The sequence below is a fragment of the Ambystoma mexicanum genome, chromosome 1q (assembly GCF_040938575.1).
Source record: "Ambystoma mexicanum isolate Mex_15411 chromosome 1q, UKY_AmexF1_1, whole genome shotgun sequence".
NCBI classification, from domain to species: domain Eukaryota; kingdom Metazoa; phylum Chordata; class Amphibia; order Caudata; family Ambystomatidae; genus Ambystoma; species Ambystoma mexicanum.
In genome coordinates this window covers 1,163,896,422-1,163,909,855 of record NC_090922.1, presented here as the reverse complement: position 1 = coordinate 1,163,909,855, position 13,434 = coordinate 1,163,896,422, and the positions used below count along the sequence as shown (strand labels likewise).

Sequence of the window (13,434 nt, the reverse complement as noted above, 5' to 3'; positions counted from 1 at the left end):
TGTCCTCATAGTAAACTCTAGTATAAGTGAAGTTGTTGAAGTGGAAGTAGTAGCAGCACTTTGAAGTCATCCTGTTAAAAATACCTCTTGCCAAGTTTAAAAATACTGAAGCTGTGGTTGTATTGAAGCGGCAGTTGTTTCTTTGCTTATGTTGTTTGAATTGCCATATATTTTCTTTTATATTTGATCTTTAGTGTGAGGGCCAGAATTCTTATGTTAGAGTGTTTCCCCTTAGTTTTGTTAGGTAGGGAAACCTACAGTAGGGCAATTTAGGCATTTTGAAATGATTTCTGTTCTAATAAAATGGCATATTTTTAACAAATATCAAACAGTTGTACGCCTCACATTGCTGACCCCTCACACATACCTGTCTCTGTGTGACTCCTCCCTGTGCCTGACTTTAAAAGCCTCCTTAATAGGAAACCCCTTAATTGGGCATCCCGAGCAAATGGCTGACAAGGACAATGGGTCCTACCAGTACAATACATGTTATCCTGTTAGGGCGTGAAAAGGAAAACAGGCCAGAATCTATGTACAACACTCCCTAGAGAACACACAAACATTCAGCATGCACTAAGCATCCTCACATCTGTAACCTCATCAACATTTCACTCACAACCACTCAGCCTTGCTGATATCATTCCAACCCACAACCATGGTGCCTTATCCACAACAGAAACAAGGCTTACCCCCCATTACGTGGATGTCCCTATCCCTGTTGACTATAGCTTCCAGCATGTCAACCATAAAGTCAGTCGGGGGCATGGCAGTCATCCACAATACTTCAGGGACAGTTACACTTCCGTATCCCTCGCATATCAAACCCAGAGCTCTTGACATGTCACTTTTTGCTTTTTCACACTGCAATCGATACTTTGCATCTGATCTACCACCCACCACTAAGTAACAAAATATTCCTAGATGAAGTCAGAAACCTCATCACTGTATCAACTGTCAACCTTCCATTAACACATTCCTAGAAGACCTCACTTTAGCTGGAATGGAAGAAAACAAGAAAACCACAGAACCTCTCTTTGAACTCCTGGACACCCTCCACATAACACAACTCATCATTTATACCACACTCCCACCCAGCAGAAAGCAGAACTCTTGACCTGCTATGCATCTCGTCACCAGGAAGCAATCACCTCAAATCTATACAACTCGACTGGGCTGACCATGTAGCCAAACCTATCAACCTTTCTCATTGAGGTCAACTGAAACCAACAAGGACACCTCTGCTGTCCTTCAAAAACATCCCACTGGACACCTTAGAAGAAAACCACACCAAACTGGCTTTCACACTTACTCTTTCATCGGTTGTCAATGACCTTATCAACCAGCTCAACTGCACTCTAACTCAACATCCATGCACCATTGAAACTATGAAGCAACAAAAGCAAGCCATTCACAGCCTGGTATGCACAATAACTCAGCAAGGCAATTGTGCAATCCAAAATTATCTGGTGAAAAACAAAACTAAGAGATGATCTTAACATCACGAAAAGCCTTCCCTCAGCCTGCAGGAACTTCATCACCTGAATCAAAGCACATTACAATGCAGCACTCCTAGCACAAGCCCCTAACAAGAGCAGAATCCCCAAGGCTGTCAGACACTGCATCAGCCCCTCACTAGCCTCTACTGTACTCAGACCCATGAAGAGATGCAATACAATCAAAATGCTCTTCATAGACAAAATAATAAAGATCATCACCACATTGATTGAACACTACCCAACATAGAGTCCCCTGCCCTATTGCCATGTCTCAAATTCACAATATACTTGCATCACTCAATACCATCTTCTCTTAGACTGGAATCCAATAAGGGCAAGGAGAACACCAGAAAACAAACGTCCACCATGCTCTGGAACAACCAGGGCCATCATTTAGGGATGAACAAGGGTCATACCTGCAACCCTTGAGTTCTTCCTGACTACCCCTGTGGTCTTCCTTGCTACCCCTAAAAAACGTTTTATTTTTTATTTTATTTTTAAATTGAGGCTTCTCGGCTGTGGCCAGCAGCATGTGGCTCTTTCTTTCTGGAGTGGCTGGTTTTCTGATAGCGATAGCTAGTAATAAGCTCATTGGGTTGAGCGCTCTCTGCTGCAATGTGTGTGTGATCTGTAGGCTGCAGGTTTGTTTCCGGCAAGCTCAAGTCAACATTTCATCCTGCTGAGGTTTATAAATGAGTACCAACACAGGTTGGGTGATATTGTACATATCATTATCATTTGCCATTGGATGTCTGCTTGCATTCACAGTACTTTGGTGATGGGCCTATATGTGCTGATATTAACGATACAAATGGTGATCCATTCTTGTATGAAATGTATGTCACTTTACAGTGATATAGTAACCATATTGTTTCTAGTGTACTTAGAAACAATGCTATTTGATGCCACTTCCTGTTTTGGCATGTGTTCCATCGCTTCCTGTGATGTCATTTCAAGGTGGGGTCAAATGACATCACTTCCTGTGAGGTTAAGGGCTGTGTGATGTCATTTCCGCTACCCCTAGCATTTTGGTGAAATTATGTCCCTGTGAAGACTCTTCATACTAACATCAGGCTGGCTCCCTCCCTAATGCAATTTAGGAAAGATCTGAAGACCCTGCTCTTCAAGGAACACTTCGCAGACAAATAGGGACCATAGTCTAACACCTTGATCCACCCTTCACTATGTTCTACTCACCTAAATCGTTCAGCCCTCTGTTGCTTTGTCAATAGGTTCATCCTATGTAAATCACCTATAAACATTAATTTATATAGACATTCTGCAGGCCTTCCACAGATTGTTGCATGCATGTATCTTCTTGTCTTGAAACACTGCAGGATCTGGGTCTTGCTTGTATTCATGTACCGCCATGCTACATATCTCTTTTAAATGTTTATTGTTGTATTGTTGTATTATTTCTTGCTTTTGGCTAATGCCATAATGAAGCTGAATGACTGACTGACTAACTGACTGATATACTGGTCTCTGTCGGATCTCTTGTGTATGAGGTGATACAAATAAAATATCATATCATATCTCCACAACTGCCCTTAACTTGTGTGAAAGAAAACAGACCAGAGACACTTAGGGCCTGATTGATGCAACGTTTTCCTATGGGATTGCACCATTATAAAAAACTTCCATGAATCAGGCCCTGGATTAGCTCTTGGCTCTGGCTTTACTAACAAAGTCAACGGGCATTTTGAGACTTGTAGTAAGTCTAATTTTGCTCTGCCCAGTATTGCAAGATTGGGGAATGCAGCATCCTGCCGGACGTAGAGCGCCTGTGGGAATGCACCTCACCCACCCTCTGGGAGGCACATTGACCAACCCCATCCTTAGAAGCTGGTACAACCACATGTCAAGATAGGAAGCTTAGGAAATTCAGCACAGTGTTTAGAGTTAGTGTGACCGAATGCTACATGTGAGGGTGTCATTTATGTTTTTTTATTTGTGGCATGCAAAGTGAATGTGGATTCTGTAAAGCAAACTGGTGCTGCTAAACAGACTCCCTGTTATTATAGGCCTTGTAACATGGTCAATGCCAATCATATTGCACACACACACATGTATACTTTTGTTGTGCACAGATTTCAAACATCCCAGCAGCTGAAATGTGAATTGGCCACCTTCATAGAGAGGAATATTTCATATGGATTACTTTTATAAATCCATATTGGGAGTAAGGAACTTCTTTAATATCATTCAGCTGTCTATTGATGCCACTTACGTTCTTAATCAAATATTAAAAGCTAAGATAAAGCATGGAATAGAATTACAAATAGGAGGCTAATGTTAAATTCATCTTTAGGAGCAGTGGGTTTACACTTTCAAAAGTGCCCAATGTGTTACTTGCGAAGTGGAAATTGGTTGCTGGTTGGCAATGCTGCTACATCAATGTTAGCAGCCTACATATTGTCAGAATCATTCCTAGCCACGCCAGGAAGGTGCCCTCTAAGGATGTAATGCGATCGCGTCCTTTCTTGCAATTACAACAGAAGTCCCTATGATGGTAAAGTTATAGGCTACATATCATTAAAAGATACATATAGCGACGCAGGAAGGGATTAAATTAAGTAGCCAAAACTGAATTTGCTGATATGCTTTTATTACCCGACTGGGGCTGTCCATGTTTGCCTACAGACGAAAGAGAAATCTGCTGCAGGCCCCTACCTTTGAATCTGGTTCCCACAAAACATGGGCTAAGTTACAACCAGGAAACCTATGGTACTGTCAGTGGCGATTCTGACACCTCTCCCAGTTGGGGCGCGGGACTGGCGTCTTAGAGAGTTTAGGATGGGAACAGGTGTTTCAAGGAAAGCTTCAGGACAAAAGGAGAATACTTGAAAATACCCTTAGAGAGGAATTATTAAAAATTGAGATATTTTAATATAGGACAGACAGGGGCGAAGGGAGATCCAGGGAAACCAAGAGGCCAGAATCCTAAATGATGAAGATTTTGGCCACCTTGTTTACACCACTTCCTTTGCACCCCCTAGCATCCTGCAAATCACGTGTATTGTGCCCGAAGTGGGTGGGAGCGATGCTCCTCTACTTCAAAAAGAAAAAGGTTTACTGTTCTTATACTTTTATTTTAAAAAGAAACCGTTCTGGAATGATTTAGTTTTAAAATAATAGTGTAGGAAGAAGTTGAAACTTGCACTTCACTGAGCATCCCCTTAAACAGCAGGAGTGTTTGTTTGGGGATTTGGATTGTGAGTGGGCTTATTAAAATGGCAATATGTAATAATGTATGTTTTTGTACATTGTTCTTTCATGATGCTAAATGTTTTACCATTGTTACATTTATAAATGTATTTTAAGAAAAAATCTGCGTCATAGTAATCACCATCTTATTTCTCCTTTTTTACCTCTTTCTATCCTCTGGAGAAGAGCTGGAGAAGAGCTAATGCTTTAATATGTTTCACAATGATGCTTTCCAAAAGGAAATCTGTTCAGTGTTTGTCCATTTCAGTTTGAATAGCTGCTACCCCCACAGAGGGGCTTATTACCTCTAGCCTCTTCTATGTGGCTCATTCCAAGTTAATTTTCAGTTCATGTATTTCCTCAACATCCTTATGCAATCCTACAGAGGTGCACAGAGCTGGGGGTGTTGTGATGAATCCAATGGTGTCATCACTTCTTTCCCGGCAGTATCCTCTCCCCATGTTGCCACGGTACGGCATACATCCATTCCCATAACAACAAGGATACTGGGACGGGGAAAACAATCTGAGTAATGCAGAGTGGAAAAGACCAAGAGTATAGGCTGTGCTCTAGTTGTTTGGCGTGCATACCTGTAGCTGGCAGCAGGAAAATATAAACATTGACCAGAGCTGACAGTGGAACACCTTTGCTTGAAGAAGAAGGCTGTCTCTCTCGCCTGGAACCAGGGGATCGTGGGGCTGCAGGAGCTGCCATGAAGCCACCCGGGTCAAAGATGCAGAAGAGGAAGGTTGTCGGCAAAAGAAGACAGACCACAGGAACACCAGAAACCAACACAGGGTTCCTGGGCGTTCCCAGCTGTTGAGCGGCACCGCTTACCTGATGGAAGCCTGACGCGAAGTCGAAGAGCCCAGTGCAGACCGGAGCAGGCACGGAAACTGAAGAGCGAAAGTGGCGAAACAAGAAGAGACACTGATCACCTGTCACTAGTTAGCCGCAGACAGAGGGAAATACGTCAGCTAGAGCCAGCGAGTTCCAGAGGGAAACTGGGACACCGGGGCGTATGGGCAGCATTGCCGCATACAAGTAAACATTAAAAAACAACAAAGTATTCAGAAGTGACAAAGCCATTGGGCATTTTGTTAAATGGGAAAACCAAAGTGAAGTTAAAGATTTACCAGTATGTGAGTGTATGTGATACACAGGTAAGAAGGGCCCTAGCAGGATAGCATAGCAGGCATATTCAATATTATATGCTGCAAGGTCATGGCGACTTCATGGTTGGAAGTGTGTGCAAGCCCCACATGAAAAAAGCCGACAGGGCAAAGTAAACTGCAAGTGTGTTCAAGAAAGCCCTGGCAAAAGAAGTATACCAGGCAGTTATAAGTGTATTTAAAGTGTATTTATAGTGCACCTGCCTGTTCTGAACACTCACAAGGCTGCACTTGCATGCTCTGAACACTCAAAAGGCACAGTAGGTCTGTCTCCCCTCCCTTTTTATCCTCATTATTGTGTACTATTTATTAATTGTTGTCCTGTGGGCGCTTTGAAACAGTTTTGCTAATTGTATAAGTACCTAACAAGTGATCAATAAATAAATAAATAAATAAATAAAGCCCTTGCAGGTAATTATACCAGGCAGCCGCAAGTGTGTTTAAGAAAGCCCTGGCAGGAGCGTGTACAAGGCAGTCACAAGAAAGCTCTGTCAAGAGTATATACAAAGGCAGTTAAAAATGTGAATAAGAAATCCCTGATAGGGAAACACACCAGGCGAGGACAATTTTGAACAGTGCATAACAAATACATCTCCACAAAAAGGGGTCCTGAAAAGGATATATCGGACAAGCCAAACGGTATGTAAAACCAAAGAAAAGAAGAGGGAAATGCTGGCATGTAAGTACACCAGGTATCCTAACAAGATAAAAGATAAAGAACCAATTTGTTTTTGAATGTCATTTGTGATGTGTGAGTAATCTGAGAGCGTCCTCACTTCTTTCCCCAATATATCCTTCTCCCAGGGAGCCACGGAAAGGCTTTCACTATCGGATCCTGACCCTGGGGTTGGATATGTGAGGGAGAATCACCTGGGTGGAGGAGACTTGGGGAGTGGGGATGAGGCACCCTTGTGTGAGATGCGGTATCCCCCATTTCCCTTTGATAAGGATTCAGACATCCCCCATGCCTTTGTATGGTATTATAGGTCATTTCCTCATTTTCCCAGTACATCATCTCCCAATACACACCCATAAGGGACTGGGACAAGGAAGTGATAAACCAAAGCCATACATCCTCTATTTATTGATTCATACATACACAGTCACCACTCTGGTACTGGGAAAAGGAAGAGGGTTGCTGAGTACCAAGACTGTTCTGTAGTTCATGGGGGCGGTATAAATGGCATGCTCAGGTGAGGCTGTGGAGATGGAGATCGCCTGTGGAACGCTTGCAGGAGAGGCTGGAGGTGGAACCAGGAAGACGCATGCCCAAAGCACCTATGAACTGCAGCAGAAACGGATAGTGGTGAGAGCACTTGGAAGGTCTCCAGTAGCAGAGCTGGTCTGCATACTTCCTGGAGACAGAGGGCTCCCTCTCCGTACAACCGAGGCAGCAGAGACCCTGGATGAGGGGCGTGCCAAGCCAGGGGTAGCCACAGACACAGCAAGCTTGTCGCCGTGGAGAACAGCACCTGTAGACAGCGTACCCGGTGAGTCAAAGAAGCCTGAATGACTCTGGGATGCTGAGGTGTGGATTGCGTGGTTGCTGCAGGTCGGGTCACTCGCAAGTGAGCGAGGGACCATTTTGGCAATATGAATGCCGGTCAAGATTGTACTAATTACTTTTGATAAGCACGATAACTCGAGACTGATACGAGACAGAAGGAAATGTTTTTGTTGTGAATACCGAAATGTAAAAAGGATGAAATTGATAAGGCTAAGAATAGGGCCAGAGAAACAGTAATATTCGAACTTGTGAAGATGCCCATGAACAGGGTACAAGTTCTTAGTAGGAGAGTAAACTGGGAATTTGTCTTTGGTTTATGTGATTAACTTGAATGAAAGGCAACCGTTTTGAATACCGATCTGAAACAAAGCAAGTGTGGTTGAATACCAATTGGATGAAAAACAGTTTGGTGCAACTCTCTGATAAAAAGGAACTGCGTAGCCTGAAAGAACAAGCTTTGGCAAGTTCCTTACAGATATATTATGTGTTGATTGTGTGACCTGTAATAGGATGGCCGTGTGGTCCGACAACTGCGCCTAGAAAAGCTGCTTAACTTGTGATTGAACATAAAGGAAAACTGTTATGATTTGAAATTAAGGAACTGCACTTTATGATATTGGTGAAATTGATGACAAGCAAGAAAGCCCGAAGAGCTGGGAAGTATCCTGAGGAACTGTGTTATTTTGGAACCTTGAGAGACTTGAAATCTTGGGGAAGGGAACCCCTCTTTTGTAATTTGATCTATTTTGAATCCTGGGGAAGAGAAAACCCTTTTCCAATCAAGAGCTGGAAGAATCTGTGAACTTTTAATTGAACAATTCTCATTTTGATGCTGTCATTGCTATATAATGTATACAATTAGACGTGAGGGGGAAATATACGTTTTGGATACAGACTGACATTTTCTTTGGACTTCCTGACACAGACTATAATTAGTTTCAGTTAGGTAGGGAAATCCCACCTTAGCACAGGGCAGGTTAGGCCTTTTTCTAACCGTTCGATTTTCTTTAATAAAGGTTTGTAGCCCAAACTGTATTTAGTTGTTAGTTTCTGCTTCATGATGCTTTCACAGTTGAGAAGGAAGAGAAACTCAAGGAACTGATATCTTTTGAATATACAACAGAGAGAAGAGAAATGTCAGGGGAAGGCAATCACCCTCTGGAACAAGGAACTCCATCCTTCTGGAACCTTTGCGTTGGAGTTGTGCATTTTCCTTTTGAACACTTATCAAAGACTTAAGGTAATTGCCTTTATCAACTTATAGTTTATTTTGTTGAGATGTGAGGGACAGAATAGTCATTTGGACACAGTATGGTTTTGCTTTGGGCATTCTGACATTCACAGACCCTTAGTTTGCTTTTAGGTAGGGAAACACCTCTACTGCAGAGGCAGAGAGGCATTTCCCCAACCCCTTTCATTTTTAACTACCAAAATGTGCCCGTTATCTGAACGGGTTCTATGGCCAGATATGACAACACTCTCATAAATTGTTGAAAATAAATGATCCTGTAGGTCGCTGTTCCAATTTGCTTATCGGCTGATGTGCTTTGCACCCTGAAGTAAACTGCACTGAAAATATGTGTGTGGGTGGCTGCCTGACATACCCCGGAGCAGGCGTTGGATGCAGTTAGTTGCGGTGCATTGCGATGCAAATGTCCCAGAAACCGTTCATTCTAGGGTTGAGAACCGGTCCTTCTATGACTACATTGAGGTTTTGCCGATTTCAGGCAACCGTCTCATGTGTGAAGGTGATGAAATCCGGGTAAAGGGATGGGTTGTCCAAATGTCATGTAGCCAGTAATGTACGGAGGGTCCTAACAGGTGACTTTGCACAATCTGGTGCAGATTGGTGCAATGGTGTGGAATTGTGTAAGGAACAATGCTTCGCTGAGCCACAAACTCACAAACAAATTTTGATTTTTGCCAAAATCCAGGGAACGGAGTGGGGTGTCCAAATGTCATGTAACCAGTATTGTCTGGAGGGTAACCATGCACAATTTGGTGCAGTCTGTGGAAACATTTTGGAATTGTGTAAGGAACAACACTTTGCCATGCCATAAACTCAAACATTTCGAATTTAGCTGAAATCTGGGGAACGGGTGGGGTGTCCAAATGTCATGTAGCCAGTATTGTCTGGAGGATCCTAACAGGTAACTATGCAAAATTGGTGCACGTTGTTGAAACTGTGGAGAATTATATAAGGAACAATGCTTTGCCAAGCCACAAACCCACAGTTTTTCTGAAATCCAGGGAAAGGGGAGGGGTGTCCAAATGTCATCTAGCTAGAAATGTCTGGAGGATCTGAACAGATGACTATGTAAACATTGGGGCAGATTGGTGAAATGGTGTGGAAATGTATAAGGAAAAACACTTTGCCATGCCACAAACAAATCCACACATTTTCACTTTTATAAACATAGATAAAAGTATTTGACCAAAATCATATGTTTTGTGGCAGTGTCTCATTCCGGGTTTCTCACTGTGTGGAGGTCATATTCGGAAACAATTAAGGGCAAAATGATATGATGATGGGGGGGTGTACATTTTTCTTTCGTTATATCCCAACCAATGTATCCTTTTTCATCACACATCTCAGGCAATAGAAAGAACTTAAAATATGAATCTATGCATTTGGTCACTACTTGAGTGTTATATTATGTTGATATTTGCTGTGTCTGTATCATTTATTACAATTAATAATATCATTTAATATTAATGAAATACCAAACCTGCATTTCAGGACAACGCAGAACTCCTGACAGCATTACTACATGGCGGGGCGGACATTCAGCAAGTTGGATACGGGGCCCTTACTGCGCTTCACATTGCTACAATAGTCGGTCATCATGAGGTACGTGCATGCTTCTGTATGTCCGAAATGACATACACCTTGGAATAGCTTGATGCTTTTAATTGATCAGACACCGACACCACCATTCTCTTTTTTAAACTGGAGAATGCATAATATTAAGAAAATTGAAAGTTAAATAATTCAATAGTTCCCTTGCTCGCTGGTCTTCCAGTATGCTGATGGAAGTTCTGACATTGTTTAATATGTAGAAAGAAAGCTCAGTGACAAGTTACCTATGTGAATAATTTCTGGAGATTGAAGTATAGGTCCATAACTTCTTCATGACACATTTTTCTAGAAAATCAATCATTAGCTGCCTCTTTGATTCTTGCAGTCAGACTCGAAATGAATGGAATATTAGGCATACTATCCAGAGATTTCAATTCGTGCAGACAGTTCATGAATGTTATCCATGTGATATGTTTCTGCGGAATAGGTTGGGACCATCGATGGTTCTGCTTTCTTCACTGAACTCTGAACACATCATGATCCATACTAGCTACAAACAATGTTTGACACCAGAGCTGCGCAAAGAGTTTAAAAGCTTGCTCAGCATCCGAGAAAGAACTCTTGGCAAATGTTTAAGTCCATTTGTAGAAGTTTGCCCACGCGGGGGCATCCATTATAAGCTGTTTTGGTCTCTCTGTTATAATTCAATTTGACTCATGAATTCATATGAACTATGATGCAAGAAGAATAAAATAATGAAGGTCTACAGTGGAGCAACAGAAGCCAAACCAGTGACAGAAATCATCATTTCTTTTCTTACGTAAAGGGTGCAGCCAACTTCTAGACACACAAAATCAGGAGTCTGATAAAAAATAAACACATCAGGGATTCTCAAATACAACTCAAAGAAAAAAACGATATAGATGTTTCCCAGAGGGAACAGCATGCAGAACATGCACTAAAGCTTAAACAGAAGGCATGCTCTGAAACACACTGTTTGCTTAGATTTTTTGTTTTTGTTTATATGTATTAGAGATTGAATACCCAAGAATAGAGCAGGTTGTTGGTACCATCTTGATGTGTAACTCTGATGCAGATCCATTGGCTCTCAACTTATTGAATAAACTGGTACAATGCTTACTTGTTTATCACTCTTAATAATGGTTAATCGCATTTATGTTCAGGCACTTAAGAGCTCTGCCATGATGTCTGAAAGCCACATATGACAAGATCCAAATGAACTCCAGTGCTCTTCTCACCCGTTAAGTCATTTCTTTGTAGTAGAGGCTGTTTGATCCATGCTTCATGAAGTGTACAAGCACCTGAAGTTAGGTCCAGTTATTAAATTGACTTAAGGAGAGATGATACAAAGTGCATGGGTTATCAAGAAACCTTGTCATTATCACATGGAGGTGGGAGAAGTTTGGATTGATGAAAATGGTCAAATATTTACATACAGATGTGTCTTTCAACCTCTTTTCAATCCACAGTTGATTGTTCCATTTGTCTTTCTTGTCACCAGGTCCAGAATTGTATACCATCATCCCCCATGAAATGTAATCTATTGAAATTCTCAAGTTTACCATGTGTTAGCTCAAGCTCTATGAATTGTATCATTTTGGTTGGGGATGGTAGGGATTTGGCATTCTTTGGCCCATTGGAGCTCATTGGTTAACATAAGTACTTCAACTGGCTTTCTCATCTAAACTTAAATATCTTTATTTTACATTTGGATTCTTAAGATTTCTGATTTTTTTGAGGAACAGTCTACATTTTTGCAATGTATGCTATTGTCACAGTATGAAGATAATCTTTAAGATCAGTGAAATATGGTAGCACCTTTTGTGTCCTATAATGGAGGAGGGGAGACCCATCTAGTAGAGAAACACTACATCATTGAAATGTACAGAGTGATTAATAGAGCAATTTTCCAAGAGTAACCTTTAAAGGGCTAATTTGCTGTTGATGCCACCAAACATAAGTATTATTTCACTGCTCTGAGCTGGAAGGGTGGTCTTTCTAATCAGATTCACTACTACATAAATGATTTGGAAAATGATCATCGATCTGATGCAATGGCTCATCAAATAATGTAATAAAAATGCAAGTCCAGCGCTTTATGAAGGACACACTTATCAGCCGAGAGAGTAGCACCCTAAAAGGGCAGGGGGGCCTTTCTCATACATGTGAAATTAAAAGCTTAATAAAATGAATCCATAAGTCCTGAGGCACAAGTAAGTATAACTAAACTTAGTCGTAGAATAAGGTGCAGTAAATAAGCCCCAAAAGCCTACTTTGTTTTTAACATGTGTGAGCATTTTGTTCGCGGCAAAGGCCACCGCAGACGGTTCACTAGCACATAGCATGTGATCACTCACCAAGTGTACTGAGAAATACACAGAGGTTGTTATTTTTCAAGGTGAACTGATTAGAGCGCACAGGGTTTGCCAGTGAAAAAGGAATATATGACCATTTTATAATTTAAAATCATTCAGAAATATGATTTTTTCAGTTAGGCCGGCAAGTTCCACTGCAGTTTCAAATCGTACGCAGACCAATTTCCCTGGGAAAGGGTTAGAATGTTCTCAATATGCAACAATCATTTAAAAGTATGTCCGTGGGTCGAGGCTCTGATGGCATCGTAATCGGTAGCCATTCCCATGGGATACAGGAAGCAGCGATCAGGCAGAGTAATAAAGTTCTGCTGGTCGTCTCACATGTTTCAATCATATACTTTTGTGTTGTGGGAATTGGTGGTGGATTGTGACGTCCCAAAATTGTAATTGAGGGCAATGTGGGAAGGTTCATGGACGTAATGATCTAGCGTAATATACACAGTTCTACAGGAGTCCAAAGTGCAAGAACCAATAATTTCTTTGTGGGGAGATTTTTTCTATGTTGCACGATCATAAATGCTAAATCTTTTACTGTGTATAAAAGATTTAACTTCAAGGGTTGTTCTTTGACCTCTGCCTTTTCATGCATTTCTGCTCTGCGCTCTGTTTGAATTGGTTGTTCTAGCTGCATCTGTGGCCCTGAATAAAATTGTGTTACTTCTTGAAACATCCTACACTCCTTTTTGACTACTTTTGTTATTTACTGGTGAGTGCTACGAGGCGATCCCTGATACAAGGTATTAGTGGATTAATACATCAACAAGTACCTCACAGCAACCTGAAATAATTATGCTTGCGCATAGTGTTACCACATCTTTTGGCAAGGGAAAAAAGAAGCTTGGTTGCCACAAGACTT

General features: G+C 41.5%; 1 protein-coding gene across 2 annotated transcripts in view; it reads left to right on the top strand.

The window, feature by feature from the left end:
• Positions 1–13,434, top strand: part of TNNI3K (TNNI3 interacting kinase) — a 3,214,557-nt gene that overhangs the window by 297,186 nt on the left and 2,903,937 nt on the right. For both annotated transcript variants that reach the window (XM_069641910.1, XM_069641909.1), the window contains exon 5: positions 10,123–10,233. In XM_069641910.1, the coding sequence (XP_069498011.1) occupies positions 10,123–10,233 (111 nt within the window). The remainder of the gene's footprint in view (positions 1–10,122; positions 10,234–13,434) is intronic.